Source organism: Gobius niger (assembly GCF_951799975.1).
Source record: "Gobius niger genome assembly, chromosome: 19".
Taxonomy (NCBI): Eukaryota; Metazoa; Chordata; class Actinopteri; order Gobiiformes; family Gobiidae; genus Gobius; species Gobius niger.
The window spans coordinates 8,953,063-8,967,095 of NC_136870.1; the positions used below are offsets into that span (position 1 = coordinate 8,953,063).

The 14,033-nt window shown below is 40.8% G+C and overlaps 1 protein-coding gene across 1 annotated transcript in view; it reads left to right on the forward strand.

Annotated features, from left to right (window-relative positions):
- snx29 (sorting nexin 29) overlaps positions 1-14,033 on the forward strand; it is a 151,284-nt gene that overhangs the window by 24,261 nt on the left and 112,990 nt on the right. The window contains exon 14 of the mRNA XM_079577454.1: positions 4,656-4,735. Coding sequence (XP_079433580.1) covers positions 4,656-4,735 — 80 coding nt within the window. The remainder of the gene's footprint in view (positions 1-4,655; positions 4,736-14,033) is intronic.

The following is a 14,033-nucleotide window of genomic DNA, read 5'->3' on the forward strand; positions in this document are numbered from 1 at the left end:
CCCAAATTGTTCCCAATCCCCATCCCCATTTTTCCACATTTGTCCCCAAATTGTTCCCAATTTCCCCCCAAAAACGTTCTTAGTTTTAAACATTTTTTCACTTCTTTTCCTAACCCCGCACATTTTGTTCCCAATTTTGACAGGTTTTTCCTAATTTTTTTGATGACCAACAGGCATCAAAACTAAACTAAAATCTAGAGATTTTATATATTTTTTCGGTACCTCCTTTTCATATTTTTTCGAAAGTACCAAAAGTACCTTAACCTTTTTCCCCCGATACCATACTGGTATCGTTTAGCGGCACCCAGCCCTGCTCTGGAGTAGTTTTTACGCTGCTGTGCTGTTCCTGTAGCTTTATCCACACTTGAGACTTCTCTTTCCCCAAAGGCAGAGACGACAGATAAGTTCCCAACTCCCACTTCTTTATCGTTCTGTCGTAGCATCGAATGAAATGTCAAAGTACATAACGCGTCGTAGTGATTCCTGAAGCATTAGCATAAGCGTTGAGGGAAATTGTTCGTGCGGTGTTTGCTTCCTGAGGGCTTTGTAGAGGTGTTTTCCATCCGTCAAAGCTCAGAATAATGCTAAACTCCCTAAATTAAGTTTAAGTTGTCAGCCATGGGGAACACACGCTGGTGGGTTTTTTCCTGGAGGCTTGAAAAGTGAAATACAAGAACTGAATGACTGAAACATACTCAGAGTTTTTCGTTCACCTGTGGTCAGCACGACATGTCAGCACGTACACTGTGGTGTGGTTACCCATTTCTTTTTATGTTCATTTTATTCTTAGAAATGTGTCTTTTTTTTTTAACAAAATACTCTCAGAAAAATGATGAATGATGATGAATAGTTAGATTTAAACCTCATTTTAAAAAGTAAAAATGTTTGATGTCAATTTCCTCATTTAACCTTGTTGAAGATTGCCTGGTTTGATCATTTTCAAAGTAAAAGTATTGCTGATTTATTTTATTCGTTCACATTCCCGCCTGACTGACTTGACTTACTATATAGAAGCAGAAAATAGTTACAAATACTATGTCGATAAAAACTAACTCCAGTAATGTATTGGAAATAAAGTTTTGGTACTACTGGTATCGAAACAATGAAATTATTGTAGATACCAAAGTAACTAAATAAGTATATTTATATGTATATAGTATATATAGTATATAGTACGTATATCTTTAGATCCAAGTTTTTATGCTGTTGGTCCAGGGACTGCATTAAAGGAAGGGACTTGGTTGTTTGAGCTTTTTTAGCCCAATGTTTGCCCCATTTTTTTCCTTATTTTTCTAATTTTCCCAGTTTTTTCATTCCCCCCCCAAATGATTCCCCATTTTTCACACATTTTTTGACATTGGAGATGAACCCAATATTCTACATTTGCAGAGCTTCCACACACTATTGTTCTGTTGTCTGGTTCTAGACGACAAACATTTTAGTATAGGTATCGGAAAAAGAATTGTCCAGGTGTCGGTATCGAAAACCAAGTATCGTTTAAGTACTGGAATTGAAAAATGCAACAGTAACCCGCCCCGCGTCTTTATATTATCATATCAAATGAGGTTGAATAACTCATTTTGATAAAATAAAACAAAAGAAGTGCGCACATTAGTTTTTTTCATGGTTAATTAGTTGGAGATTGCTTGGTTTGATCATTCCCAAACCGAAAGCGTTGCTAATTGGTTGATAAATGATTGTATCATGCGTGCGCACTTACACATGGCTGCAACTCTTAATTATTACGTCTTAACTTATTTCACCGACTAAACGCATTATCTACTCTGTTGCAATAGAACATTTAAGCTTTAATTGCGATCCTTGTTTAATGAGCATAAAACACAATCACTCGCTTACTTTTTCATGAATGAGCAGGTTTGTCTGAGCTCTAGACTCGTAGCGGCAGAAAAAGATGGACATGAAAATCCTACAGAAAAGAGAAATATCCATCATTAAAGCTTTGTTGTTGTGATATGATTTTTCTTGGCATGTGTATGTCATTCCATACATTACAAATTCACACATCACTTATGCTAATATATTCACGTACGTCTCCCGTGACGCGAATCTGCATCGAACACACCTAGATCAGTCTCTACACGAGTCTCCCGACTATTTGTTTTTCAAATGACGCCTTGACATATTGTTTAGCTGAAAATTAACACTCCACAGATGGTATTCGGAAGCCGGGGGGATTAATTTTTTTCCGACCTAATCGGCAAATGACACGCAAATATAATGATTCCTAAGATGAGAAAATTAACAAAGGCGAATCGTGATGCATGAGCGTAGGAGTTGCTGGTCTCTTATCTCCCATAAATAGAATGAAATAGATTTTTTTTCAAAGAGTTAACGAATCCGAATTGTTTTCAGTTTCAGTGTGACGACTTTTTGAACTTAGCGTGAGAGACCACCGGGGGGAGGGGGGGGAGCTGTCGCACCAGTGCTTTATCGGCGCTCGGAAATTGGATATGAACATGTGGTGACTGAGGGCGAGGCGATTGAGCGCTGTGTTGAAGGAAGCGGGGGGACAATGGCGTATTTACATGGCCCCTGACAGGAGCTGTAATATCGGGCGTCAGCAGCCTGTTTACGCTCCGCTCAAATTTCCCCCGAGAAGCGTTTGAAAGTGGGAGCGGCAGATTGTAGCGTACAGTGGGGTGCAAAAAGCTTAGGCACACCAGATCAAAATGTCTATTAATGTGAGCGATGAAGCAAGGGGAAGATTAAATTAGGCATAAAGTTACAGATGAGACATTCCCGTAACATTTCCCCCCATAAAAGCAGGTTTTATTTTCATCAAAATAACATATAAGGAAAAAAAAAGCCACTGCTAAAGTTTGGGCACCCTGCTAAATGAATGAAATGGTTTGTTTCCAATATAAAAGATAGAAGTTTCTCAGTTAATGTTGGCCCATGCTTCTCATATGTGTCACCTCTTCATTGTGGGGTGCCTCAAGGGTCAATTTTGGGTCCTGTTTTTTTTTTTCTCTGCTGCTGGAGGTTCCTCGCTCCAAGCGTTTGACCAAAGGGGACAGGGCTTTCTCTGTTGCAGCTCCAATTCTGTGGAAAGAGCTGCCTCTCCACATACGAGCTCAGCACACAGACACTTGACCATTTTAAAACCCTGCCTAAGACACATTTCTACTCAAAAGCTTTTAACACTGTATAGGATATGTCATGGCCTGATCTATTAGTGCTTTGATTCTTGTATATTGTGAATTGTTTCATATTTTTGTACTGTAGACCTTTTGTGAAGCACTTGGGTGAACAATTGTTTTTAAATGTGCTATACAAATAAATTAGATTTGATTTGATTTGATTTGATTTGAGTGAATACCTCATAAGCCCCACAATATGGCAAGTATCACAGCTTTAGACACTTTAAAGGCAGCAAAGAGTTCTAGTGTGAGGAATTTTTGCCCTTTCTTCTTGACAAAAGTCTTCCAGAACTTAGTGATTTCACAAATCTTCAATGATGTTTAGGTCAGGTGTCTGTGAAGGCCACAGGAAAACCTTCAGATTGCACCTCAATTCTTCGTTCTACCGATGAAATGTTCCCTGTGCCTTTCGTGAGATTTTGTTCCCCTTCTTCTCCAAACTGATCTTCGCTCATTCCATCGCAAACAAATCATTGTGGATTTCATTTCGCAACATAGAGGGCCTCAACAAAATATTTATGGTTGTGTTTGTGTGAGTTGTCAGTCGTCCAGGAGATTTTCTTTGCAGTAGAGGTTTTCAAAGTCGGAAACTTCAAAACCGTTTGTTTAAAGCATCCTGCGCTCTTTACTGGATTGTATAGTAATATATAGGACTCGGTACTGTAAAAAAAATATTTCTGTTACCGATACTTGGTTTACAATATCAATAACTGCTTTCGACTTCTTTTTCTCCTTCTCCTTTCACATACTTTCTCTTCAAAGGATTTTCTGGCCTCATCAGAAAGGAAACACAGTGTGAAAAGGAGTGAAGAGCGGGTAGAGACATTCAGCAAGTCGTCGGCGCTGGGATTCGAACCCACAACCTTGACGACAGCACGATGTTCCGCCTTTCACATTAGTTTTACAGCAAATCGTTACTTGCAAATGATTGCTGGCAGATCAATGCAAACGACTGTCAGACTGTGTGATGAGGAAGACATTAAAAGGTCAGCTCCCTCACGTCCTGCCTCTCCGGCTAACCTTCCCAACTCTCATTTTCATGCCATTTATCGGAATATCCGCACACGCCCTGTCAAACTCGTATTGGCTGCGGCGGAAAAGATAGTGATGCAATGTCTGGATGGTCACGTGGTGGAGTCTGGGGAGATTCGGAGCTGAAATGGTTTAGTTTGACAGTGAATGCGGGCAGATAAGTGGGGACGCTGACAAATCACCGCTTCAGACTGAGGGCCACGGCGAGACAAAGGAAGTTAAATGTAAGCGCCAGCAGCAGAAGGCCTCACTCGTGACTCATGATCGAAGAGACTGTTCTACGTGACATAAATGTAGTCAAAGGTCTCAAAACAATCCACTCACGCTCATGCGTCTGCAGCGTCTCATGAGTTTGGGTTGAGCCAACATGGTCCCGCTACACAAATCTGACCCTAATGATGCCAGAAAATGCCACGGCCGTCTGTGTTGCGGATGGATAAAGTCTTGTGTTTATGTTTGCAGGGAAAACGAGGTGCTCAAGGTCCAGCTGAAGAAGTACGTGGGAGCTGTGCAGATGCTGAAGAGAGAGGGCAGCAATGACGGTAAGAGGATGACATCCGCAGATTCCGTAAATACTGTGGAGTTTGGAGAACTACAGTAAATAAAAACAAGATGACGACAGGTTTTATCCATACGATCTGGCCCCTCAAAGCAAGGGCTCTGCGAGTTTTATCGTTGAGTGGGTAGGCTTAAAATATGGACGTTTCTCAGTTAATGTTGGCCCATGCTTCTCATCTGTGTCACCTCTTCATTGTGGAGTGCCTCAAGGGTCAATTTTGGGTCCTTTGTTATTTTCTCTGCTGCTGGAGATATTATCTTTTAAATCAAAGGTGTTTTCGATTGGAAACTCATTTCTGGAGACTACAAACAAACCTTTGGAGCCCCAGACCTTCTTTTTAGGTCCACATGATGTACAAGGGTTAGTAAATGGAAATTTAATCCATTTCGTGACCGGTTTTTCATTAAGCACCTGTCTTGCGCACTTTTTTTACGGCTTTTGGGACAGAGAAGGCAATTTTCCGATACTTTCTCTGAGAAAATGTTGCTGCCAGCTATGTACCATGAGCGCAGTTTACTCGTTTGAGATCTCGTCTTTACCCAGGAGAAATTTATATCCACGTACAATGTTGATTTTAATGAAGTAATACCTTTTGTGTTAGTTTTTCCACGTTTTGAAGCAGCCACAAGGGAAATCTGGCGGATTTGGTAACAGTGGCGCATGTTTTCTTTTGTTTGTCATGCTCCCCGGTTTTAAGATCTCAAACGCTAATTGCTAGTTTGCCTCCTCTGCGAACACGGACTTGTGATGTTCTGTCGCCTTAATCCTAGCGTTTTGCTGGGAACTTTTCGTTTTTTGGGGGAAAGACTCGCGTTGCAAATTGTTGTACTTTTCACCCAAGCACTTTCATTGTGGATTCAAGCTGTTTTCAAAAATGCTCGTGCTTTTCTGCTGGGGAGCATTTTGGCACAAAGAATGCAAGTTTGTTTCAAAAGCAAGCTATTACAGAGCTATCAAGTCTTTGTTCAAAACTATCTTTTTTTTTGCATCATTTTTTATTCATCAAAAATCATACCTTTGTTTCTTTCTTGCGTGTTTCAATTCATGTTAATGACAGGTACCTGAGGCTTTGTGGATGTAACACTGAAAACCTACACTTCCACTCCCCGATTTCTCATTGGGGAATGATCCACTTATCAGCTTGTCATGTCGTAGAGTTCTGCTTTTAGGGTGCACTCCCACTTGTCCATCCGAACTGTGTCCAAGCACAGAAAACTCCTTCAGTGCGTTTTTTATGTGTAGTGTGAGCACAATTAAGCCGTGTCCAGGCGCAGCTCTGTTCCAGACTTTTGCCCACTTGGAGGAGGTGGGCTGGAGCACTGCACGGTTGCTCAGGTATGCGCACAGGCACAGGATAAGGAGCTGTCATGAGCTCCTTATCCGTCATCCCTGTATTTGTCTTGGAAAAAAGTGAGAAAAGGCTGTATTTACAATGTGTGTCAGTGCCGCTTTGATGAATGAAGACAGCAGCAGAGGCGGTCGTAAGATGCATCTCGTTTCCTTTGCCATCAATGCTGCTCCTCGTATAGGCTACACCTGAGAAGAGCACATTTCATGAACAGGACTCTCCAAGAATCCTGTTCCAATAAGCAGCAACTTCCTTGCATTTTGTAAAATTGCACACACGAACTGGTGTCCATCCAGTATTAAAGTTAGAACCTGACCTTGGTCAAACTTTCTTCCTGCGTAGATTGGCATGTTTGCTGCCTATTATTGTTATTGCCTATTAATAACAACAGGAACAATTTTGCTCTGCTCTGCCTCTATTGGTGTTTTATAATATCACGCTTTATCTTCGGGGCTTCTGGTATTTTCTCGACACAACTTAGTATTAAGTTTTCTAAAAAATACCAGGGCTAAGGTAAAAGCTTGAATAAAGCACAGGCCTTTTAACATCCTGGAGCGAATTTACAAAAACAAGTCAAGCCTTAAGCAGAATATAAGTGTGTACAGTATGTTCTGTCTGAATAAGGCAAGGTGACTTTGAACGGTCGGACATGGACTGCTTTTTTGAACATTTTGACTCGACTGGACACGGACTAAAAGTTGTAAGTACTTTGCTGTATCTCTTGTTGTTATAGCCTTGTTCTATGTTGATCTTTTTGTGGAGAGAGGAGGAGGCGGGATGTGGGTAGGTTTTTACCTTCATCTTTATCTCTATCATATTTTCAGTCTGTTTTTTCTCCTAAAGTTCAGTTGTCAAGCACAGCCCCCTCTCACCCACACCTGTTAGACACATCATATATGGCACGACCTTCCACTGTCCTCTCCTGATAATTACCTCCTTCAAACATGCCAAACACGGTTGCTGACGTTTTTGAAGACAAGGCCCTATTCCCCGTGGAAATCCCCACGCTTAAGAAAAAATCATGCATCACCAGGAAGTAGCCATGTGTTCATTCAAATCAAAGTCCTTACACATTATTATCCCCCATCGCTGTTGACATTTCCACTCTTCTCCTCTTTTTTCCCCATCCTTTTGTCTTCGGAGCTTTCCCGTTTCCGACAGGCGTAGTAATTCCTCGCCTAACCGCATCTGAATGATTACATCCTTGCTGCCGATCTGCTTTTCCCACTGCTAATGATGTTCCTGGTTCTCTCGAGCTTTAAAGTCGCTTTCAACATTCCCGGCTATACCAGGACAAGGAATACCAACGACTTGTATATACTCTGATAGATCCACGGGAAGAGTCTTCATGTGCTGTCAGGAAGTCTTGTGTTAGTGCAAGACGCCACTGCTGAAGGCATTTTCCTATGTTGTAAAACCCAAATAGTGGCACATATGTTGATTTTTCTGCAGTCATAGGTTTGTTATGTGTGTTTAGTGCTCTTGCTTTGAAAGCCGTTTCTGATATTCATATTAATACACATACATTTGTAATATTAGTTTGACTAATAGAGTCGACCTAGTCTCACATTGAGCGCTCTGCTCAGCTTGTGGCGGAGGCAGGAAGACGCTCTATAGCGTCTGTGTAACACATAGTGCTTGACCAAGCAGACCATATGTGCAGAACATGTTATACTTTTGAAAGTTTAGGTAAGCAAGTGCTTTATTTGTCATTGTACAACCGTGCAACGAAATTGTGTTCAGTAGAAACTGTAGTTCCTGGAGGAAACCTGGCTGGCTTCCTTCAGTGCCCCCCTGATCCTCTGAAACGGTGCAGCGCCTCCTGGGTTTGTCCCTGTTTCAGAGCGTGGTGTCCTGCACTGGTCAGCTCCTCCACCTCCTCTTTCCTCTTCCTCCTGCAGCTCCCTCCACTTCACAACAGTCTCTCAGCATCACCTCCTTTGTCTCTTCCTTGTTTCATTGTGACGCCTCCACTGTGCTGCAAGTGTGGGGGCTCTTGGTGCCTCTTCAGTGTTTCAGAAGAAGAAATGTGTAGGTCTTAAATGTCTTTAGCTCATGAGCTAGCTGTGTGTTTACTTTACTGTGTGTTTTATGTGTATGTGATGCGAGTAGTGGCTGTGAACGAGACAAGTCATCTAGTCTGTGCCTTCTTGTCTCAAAGAAGTGCTATCGTCTTTCCGCTTTCTGTTTTCTGTTCCAACTTATAATTCTATATTTTAAAAATATGCACCGGACAGTGGGATAATCACTGTCTCTATGATGTGAAAGCTTCTCTGTGTCTTTAAAAGTAGGTTTTTCCTCCGCTGTTTTGTCTTCTAATTATGCACGAACGGTTTGTGATACAATTGCGAAAAGGACCTATGATCCACAGATCAAACTTCTGTTCTCTGAATCCTTCTCTCTCTTTCTCCACATTGTGACTTAGCAGTGTTAAATTAGTCTTCTGTATTGAATAGACCTTTTATCTTGGAAATACTAGTGTATATTTAGTGATGTTTTATGATCTTTAAAAATACTGCGGACCTTGTTGTGTTCTTCTATCTCTTTCAGTAGATGATACATTGACAAACTACCAAAATATACATACAACTCAAACCTTTATATGAATAAAATACCACTCCAGGTATGTTTATGATGAGGTAAAAACATATGACATGGTTAAAAGCTTTAAAAAGTGAATTTGTGCACGTCCCCTTTAAACTCCCACCTGAACCGAGAGGATCTTTTTCCTCACGTCATCAGATTTTGTTGGGTATTCAACTCATTTTTGTAACTTTTTTGTCATTTTATTGTCATTTTTTGTCACATTTTTGTCATTTTTTTGTCAATTTTTTTAAAATCACATTTTGGTCACACTTTTGTAATTTTTTGGTCATTTTTTTGTAATTTTTTTGTCCATTTTTTGTAATTTGTTTATCAAATTTTTTATCACATTTTTTAATTTTTTTGTCACATTTTGTCACAATTTTTTGTCACATTTCTGTCTCATTTTTGTCATTTTTTTGTCACATTTTGTTACATTTTTTGTCATTTTTGTCAATTTCTTGTGACATTTTTTTGACATTTTTGCCACCTTTTCATCAATTTTTCATCACTTTTTGGTCAATGTTTTCTCACTTTTTTGTCACATTTCCATCATTGCTTTCGTCACAGCTTTTTTCCAGAAAGGGAGTTAAGGGGTTAAACTCTTCTTATTTACCAGCATCATATTTTGTATTCCGCTGACACACACCACTTCAACTTTCTCTTCCCTGTTTCTTTGACTCCATTGACTCCACACACGTCCCGCTAAAGACATTTTGCGGTTTTACTTCTCGGAGCAGCGGTAATTATTGTCTCCCCTCCGTTTCCATCGATCTGAGTTTGTTCCTCCTTCTCCCTTTATTTAATGGTCCCAAAGCTTTGATGAATGTGGCTTACACAAGTGTTGCAAGAATTCATTCCGTACACTCCTTTATAGACATAAAAGCTATGCTAATATACCTTAAATATCCCAGTATTTCAATGCAGCCACATTCTTTGTTCTGCTTCCGTGTTATATCGGAGAGGCTCTCGTCGTGGAAGAGTTGTATGTTTATTGAAGATATGCTGAAAACCCCTTGAGAGCGGACGATGTTTCTTTCACAGATGTACAAATAAATCCACTTTCTTTCATTTCCCGTGGGCTCTACGAAATCCTTCAAGCTCTCCAAATTGCGTGCCCTTTTTTCATTACTCTATGCTTTGCCTGCGAAAGAAGTATGTTTTGAAAGAACCATATGTTTTCTTGTGTGTAAACAAGAATATAGAGGCGGAAAAGGAAACACTGCTGTGTGAAGCCCAGGGTCAAAGCAGTGAGTGCTTTATGTAAATGGGACGTTAGGCCTATAAATATAATAGAACTTGAATGGGATTTTCCACTCACATCTTGAAGTATAACTATATGTGTGTGTAATCCATAGTCAGTCTGGTTCTGCTTCCCTCGAATGTAACGGATGCAGAGTGAACCAATCAGAGAGATGTATGTAAGTTAGTTATACATTACTTCCTGATTCGGTCACATGGCAAAACCGTATTTTCAAAAGAAAAGCCTTAGAGAGATTAGTTTAACTGACTCCAGTGCAAATATTGATTTAGGGAGGTTTAAGACTCCCCCATAAAAAAACATTGCTGCTCATTTCAAGTTCACCTATTTGTTCTATTGGCAGTTTTATGATGTAATTTCAAGCAAGATTGACCTTGGCGCCAGTCAGAAATGTTCTGAAGAAGTCTTATCTTTTCTTGTCATGGTGTTACAGATCAATTATCAATTATATTTATTCATTTAACTAGGATCACTGGGTTTTCTACACTATCCTTGGGACAGACTCTTTTACATGAATAAAAACAACTCGCATAAAGTGATCTGATCGTTACAACTTGTGCATTACAAATATCTTACGTCAGATATTCTTTAACAGCATTTCATAAACTACAATACAAACACTTGGCCTCTCCAGCAGTGGCTGATTTTATTTTATTAGGCTACTTTACGTATTTCTATTATGGTTTCTGACCCTGCCTTGATTAGTTGCCGCGAGCATTAGCATGCTCCGGCTAGCATTAGGTTTACCGCCTTTGCTCTGCCAATCGTGTCAGACCTCGGAAGCTAAGCAGGGAAGGGCCTGGCAGGACTTGGATGGGAGACTGGAAGCCTAACGAATGTAGTGCGCGGGTGAGAGAGTGGTAGTGGTCAGAGGGGCCGTTGGCGCAGACTGGTCGCCTCGCTTCTGTCAGTCTACCCCAGGGCCGCTGTGGCTACAATAGTAGCTTTCCACCACCAAGGATGGAGTGAACGAATAGTGCAATGTAAAGCGTTGTTGAGTGTCCATAAAGGCGCTATGTAAAACCGATGCATTGTTATTATTATTAACATGTTCTGGCTAGCTTTAGCATGCTGTTGCTAGCCGCGGAATTTTGTACAACGATAAAAAATACGTCCACTAGGTTAAAAGTATTTGTTCAGTATTGGATATTTGTAGCTGATAGCCGATAACGTATTTTTTCCAGTATCGGTTCCGATATCCAATTCCGATTCCCTAGCTACAACATCACAACAATAAAGAAAACCTTGATTAACTCCGATCACCACCTTTCACACGGCAGCACATTGGCACGATGGATGACGTGTCGACTTTGGGCAAGACACGTCATTCATCAAACATACAAATCCATCATGAGAATCAAACCCTCCACTTCCCGCTGTGGTTTAATGAACACGACTGTAAGCCTTTGTTGGTTTGTTTTTGCTGAACAGACTCTGCACTCCACCGAATACACTGTATCCTTTCTGCTGGTATTTGAAGGTGTTCCCCAGGGTACCGTTTAATGGCCCACTGCATTTTTGACAGAGCGCTTCCCCCGGAGGAGTGTGTGCACAGGGGGATTCCCTCAAACCCCTTCTATTTTTTGTTTGTTTTACATTCAAGAGCTTCTCACACTCGTCTGCAGCGTCCGCTTGTGTTTGTACAGATGATTGTCCTTCTCGCAGCCGGATAGAGATCAGCAGTTATTAGCCTCTTTAAGTGCTAGCTCGGCGCGCTAAAGACACTCGCTGAGATGGTGGAGGGGCCAAAGTTCAGCTGCAGTGAAGAGATGGGATCCTGGTTGCTCCATTTTCCTGCCATCGATTCCATTATGATGATCTTTTTTCCCATTTTCCCTCACATTTTTTTATTTGTGCGATGTGTTATAGAGAAGTATTCTATTTAATGAGACCGATAAAAGGAAATCTCAAGGTATGGATTTTCTCTTGACCTCATGGCCCTATTTTTTATTTTATTTCAAGATTCAGCTTTGCAAGTATTGATGCAATTCTACCAAAAAATATGTTGATACATTAAAAAAAATATATTAATAAAAATATACATAATAAGAGACCGTGTCGAGCAAAAAATACTGTGCAACTTTAACCCCAACATGAATTACAAAAAAAACCCATGGCTGTTAATTTTATGAACAAATCAAATCAATAAGGCGAGGAATGCTATCCTGAGGGCAGATAAAATTGACCAAGTTGGGAAGAGAAAACCATCAATTGAACGAATGAAGCAAGTATAGCGGTCGTGAGACGGCCGTGATGAGTTATGAATACGAACAGCATTGTCTACAATATGTGGAGACTTGACCTATTGCCCCCTCTTTTGGTGAGTAGTGAAAAACATTACATTTCTAGAACCAGGTATTTTGTTGCATTACTAAAGAACGTTGCTAATGTCCAGTTTAGTTTAGAATAGTTTTATTCAGGCTTGTTTCTCTCGAAACAACACATATCCTTCGCATGTAAGGAACCGGGTTGTGTGTGGACCCTGTTATTTCATTCTTCCTGAAGGGAACTAGCACACATTACATATCTTAAATGATTTATTTTGATGACAACCCACTGACTAATATGCATATTTAGGCCTTCATTTGGCTTTCAGGTTGATTTATGTTCTGAGTTCACAACAGTTGTTCAACAAAGCCAAAATAATGCTCATGCTTTTTCATCCTTTTGGTACTCAGTTAATTGCTGTTTGTGATATGTACAATAGCAGTGCATATGTTTATTTGTAATTGAAGATGTGGAGATTGGAAGTTGTAATATGTAGGCTAAAGTCGGTAGTCAGCAACTGCAATCTCTCACGATGCTCTTGCCACAATGTGCACATTCTTTGATTAATCATCATGAATCCCTCTCTTTGACAGATGACATTGCTCGGGTCTCCACTTCACCCACCTGTGCGCTCTCTCTTTTGATGAATTCCTCTCTTTCCCGTCCGCCGTGTCCGCGTCTAATCCCTGCATAAATAAATTTGGCGTTGGACAGCAGCTTATTCATCTCCAGTAGAAGGAAACGGATTACAAGGGCGTTTAGGAGCCAATAAGCTGCACTTGCTTGAACTCTCGCTTTGCCGCTGGCCTAATGAGTGAATGAGAGGCGTTTGTCACTGCCGCCCGTCCAAATAGGTGAGCGGAGACCAGTCACTGCTCTCTGAGGGGAGCTTTGTGCGCCCCTTGCATTCTCAGCTCTGCCTTAGTCGAGCCTTAGGGAGGTCACACATCCTCCCGGGTGCACGATCTACTCATCTATCCTACTGAATTGAACTATAAAATTCACTTTTATTACTTGACAAGTGATGAGTAAGGACATAAGGCAAAGCAGGTCACTCATGTTCTAATTAGGAAAGGCTTGTCAACTCAGGATCTTCAGTACTGCGTTTTAAGAGCTGTAGCATGTATTTGTGTGCCAAACGGTACACACTTACCAGGAAAGGCTCAAGTAAGTAAGTGCTTTATTTGTCATTGTAGTAGTTCATTGTAATAGTTCTGAGCTGCTGCGACTGAGGGCGACCTTAACACATTTTGTTTTTTTGAGGTCGGGGAAACCTCAGCACTCGGAGGAAGCCTGTCTGGCTGCCTTCAGTGCTCCTCTCAAACGGTGCACCGCCTCCTGGGTTCAGTAATCCAGTGTCCAGTTTGCATAAGGGGAAAGCAAAGATAAAAGATAACATTGGCTGAATGATTGTTTTTCGTTAAAACAGTCTTTTTTTCTTTTATTAACATTTAGACTGCTTAAATGTTTTTAGAAATGCCCGTAGTTTCTTCCTTAATTGCAATCATTGTGAACAGTGGTCAAATCGCAATATTTTTCATCTGAATTGTTGTGACTCAAAAACGTGTTCTGGTAATACAGTGTAGTATAGTGTTACTCACAGAACTGTGCTTTAAATTTAGTTCCTTAACTTCCCAAATTTGGACCGTCGGTCTGAACATTCGTGCTTGTAGATCGTCTGGGCGATGGTTTTAATTGTTCTTTTGCAGAGCCTGGCCCCCCCTAGAGCGCGTGTAGGTGCGTCTCACTGTTCGCAGCCTAAATTAACCTGTGCATTAGCGGCTGTAGGTGGATATGAGACTGTTGTTATGTGAGCGTGAG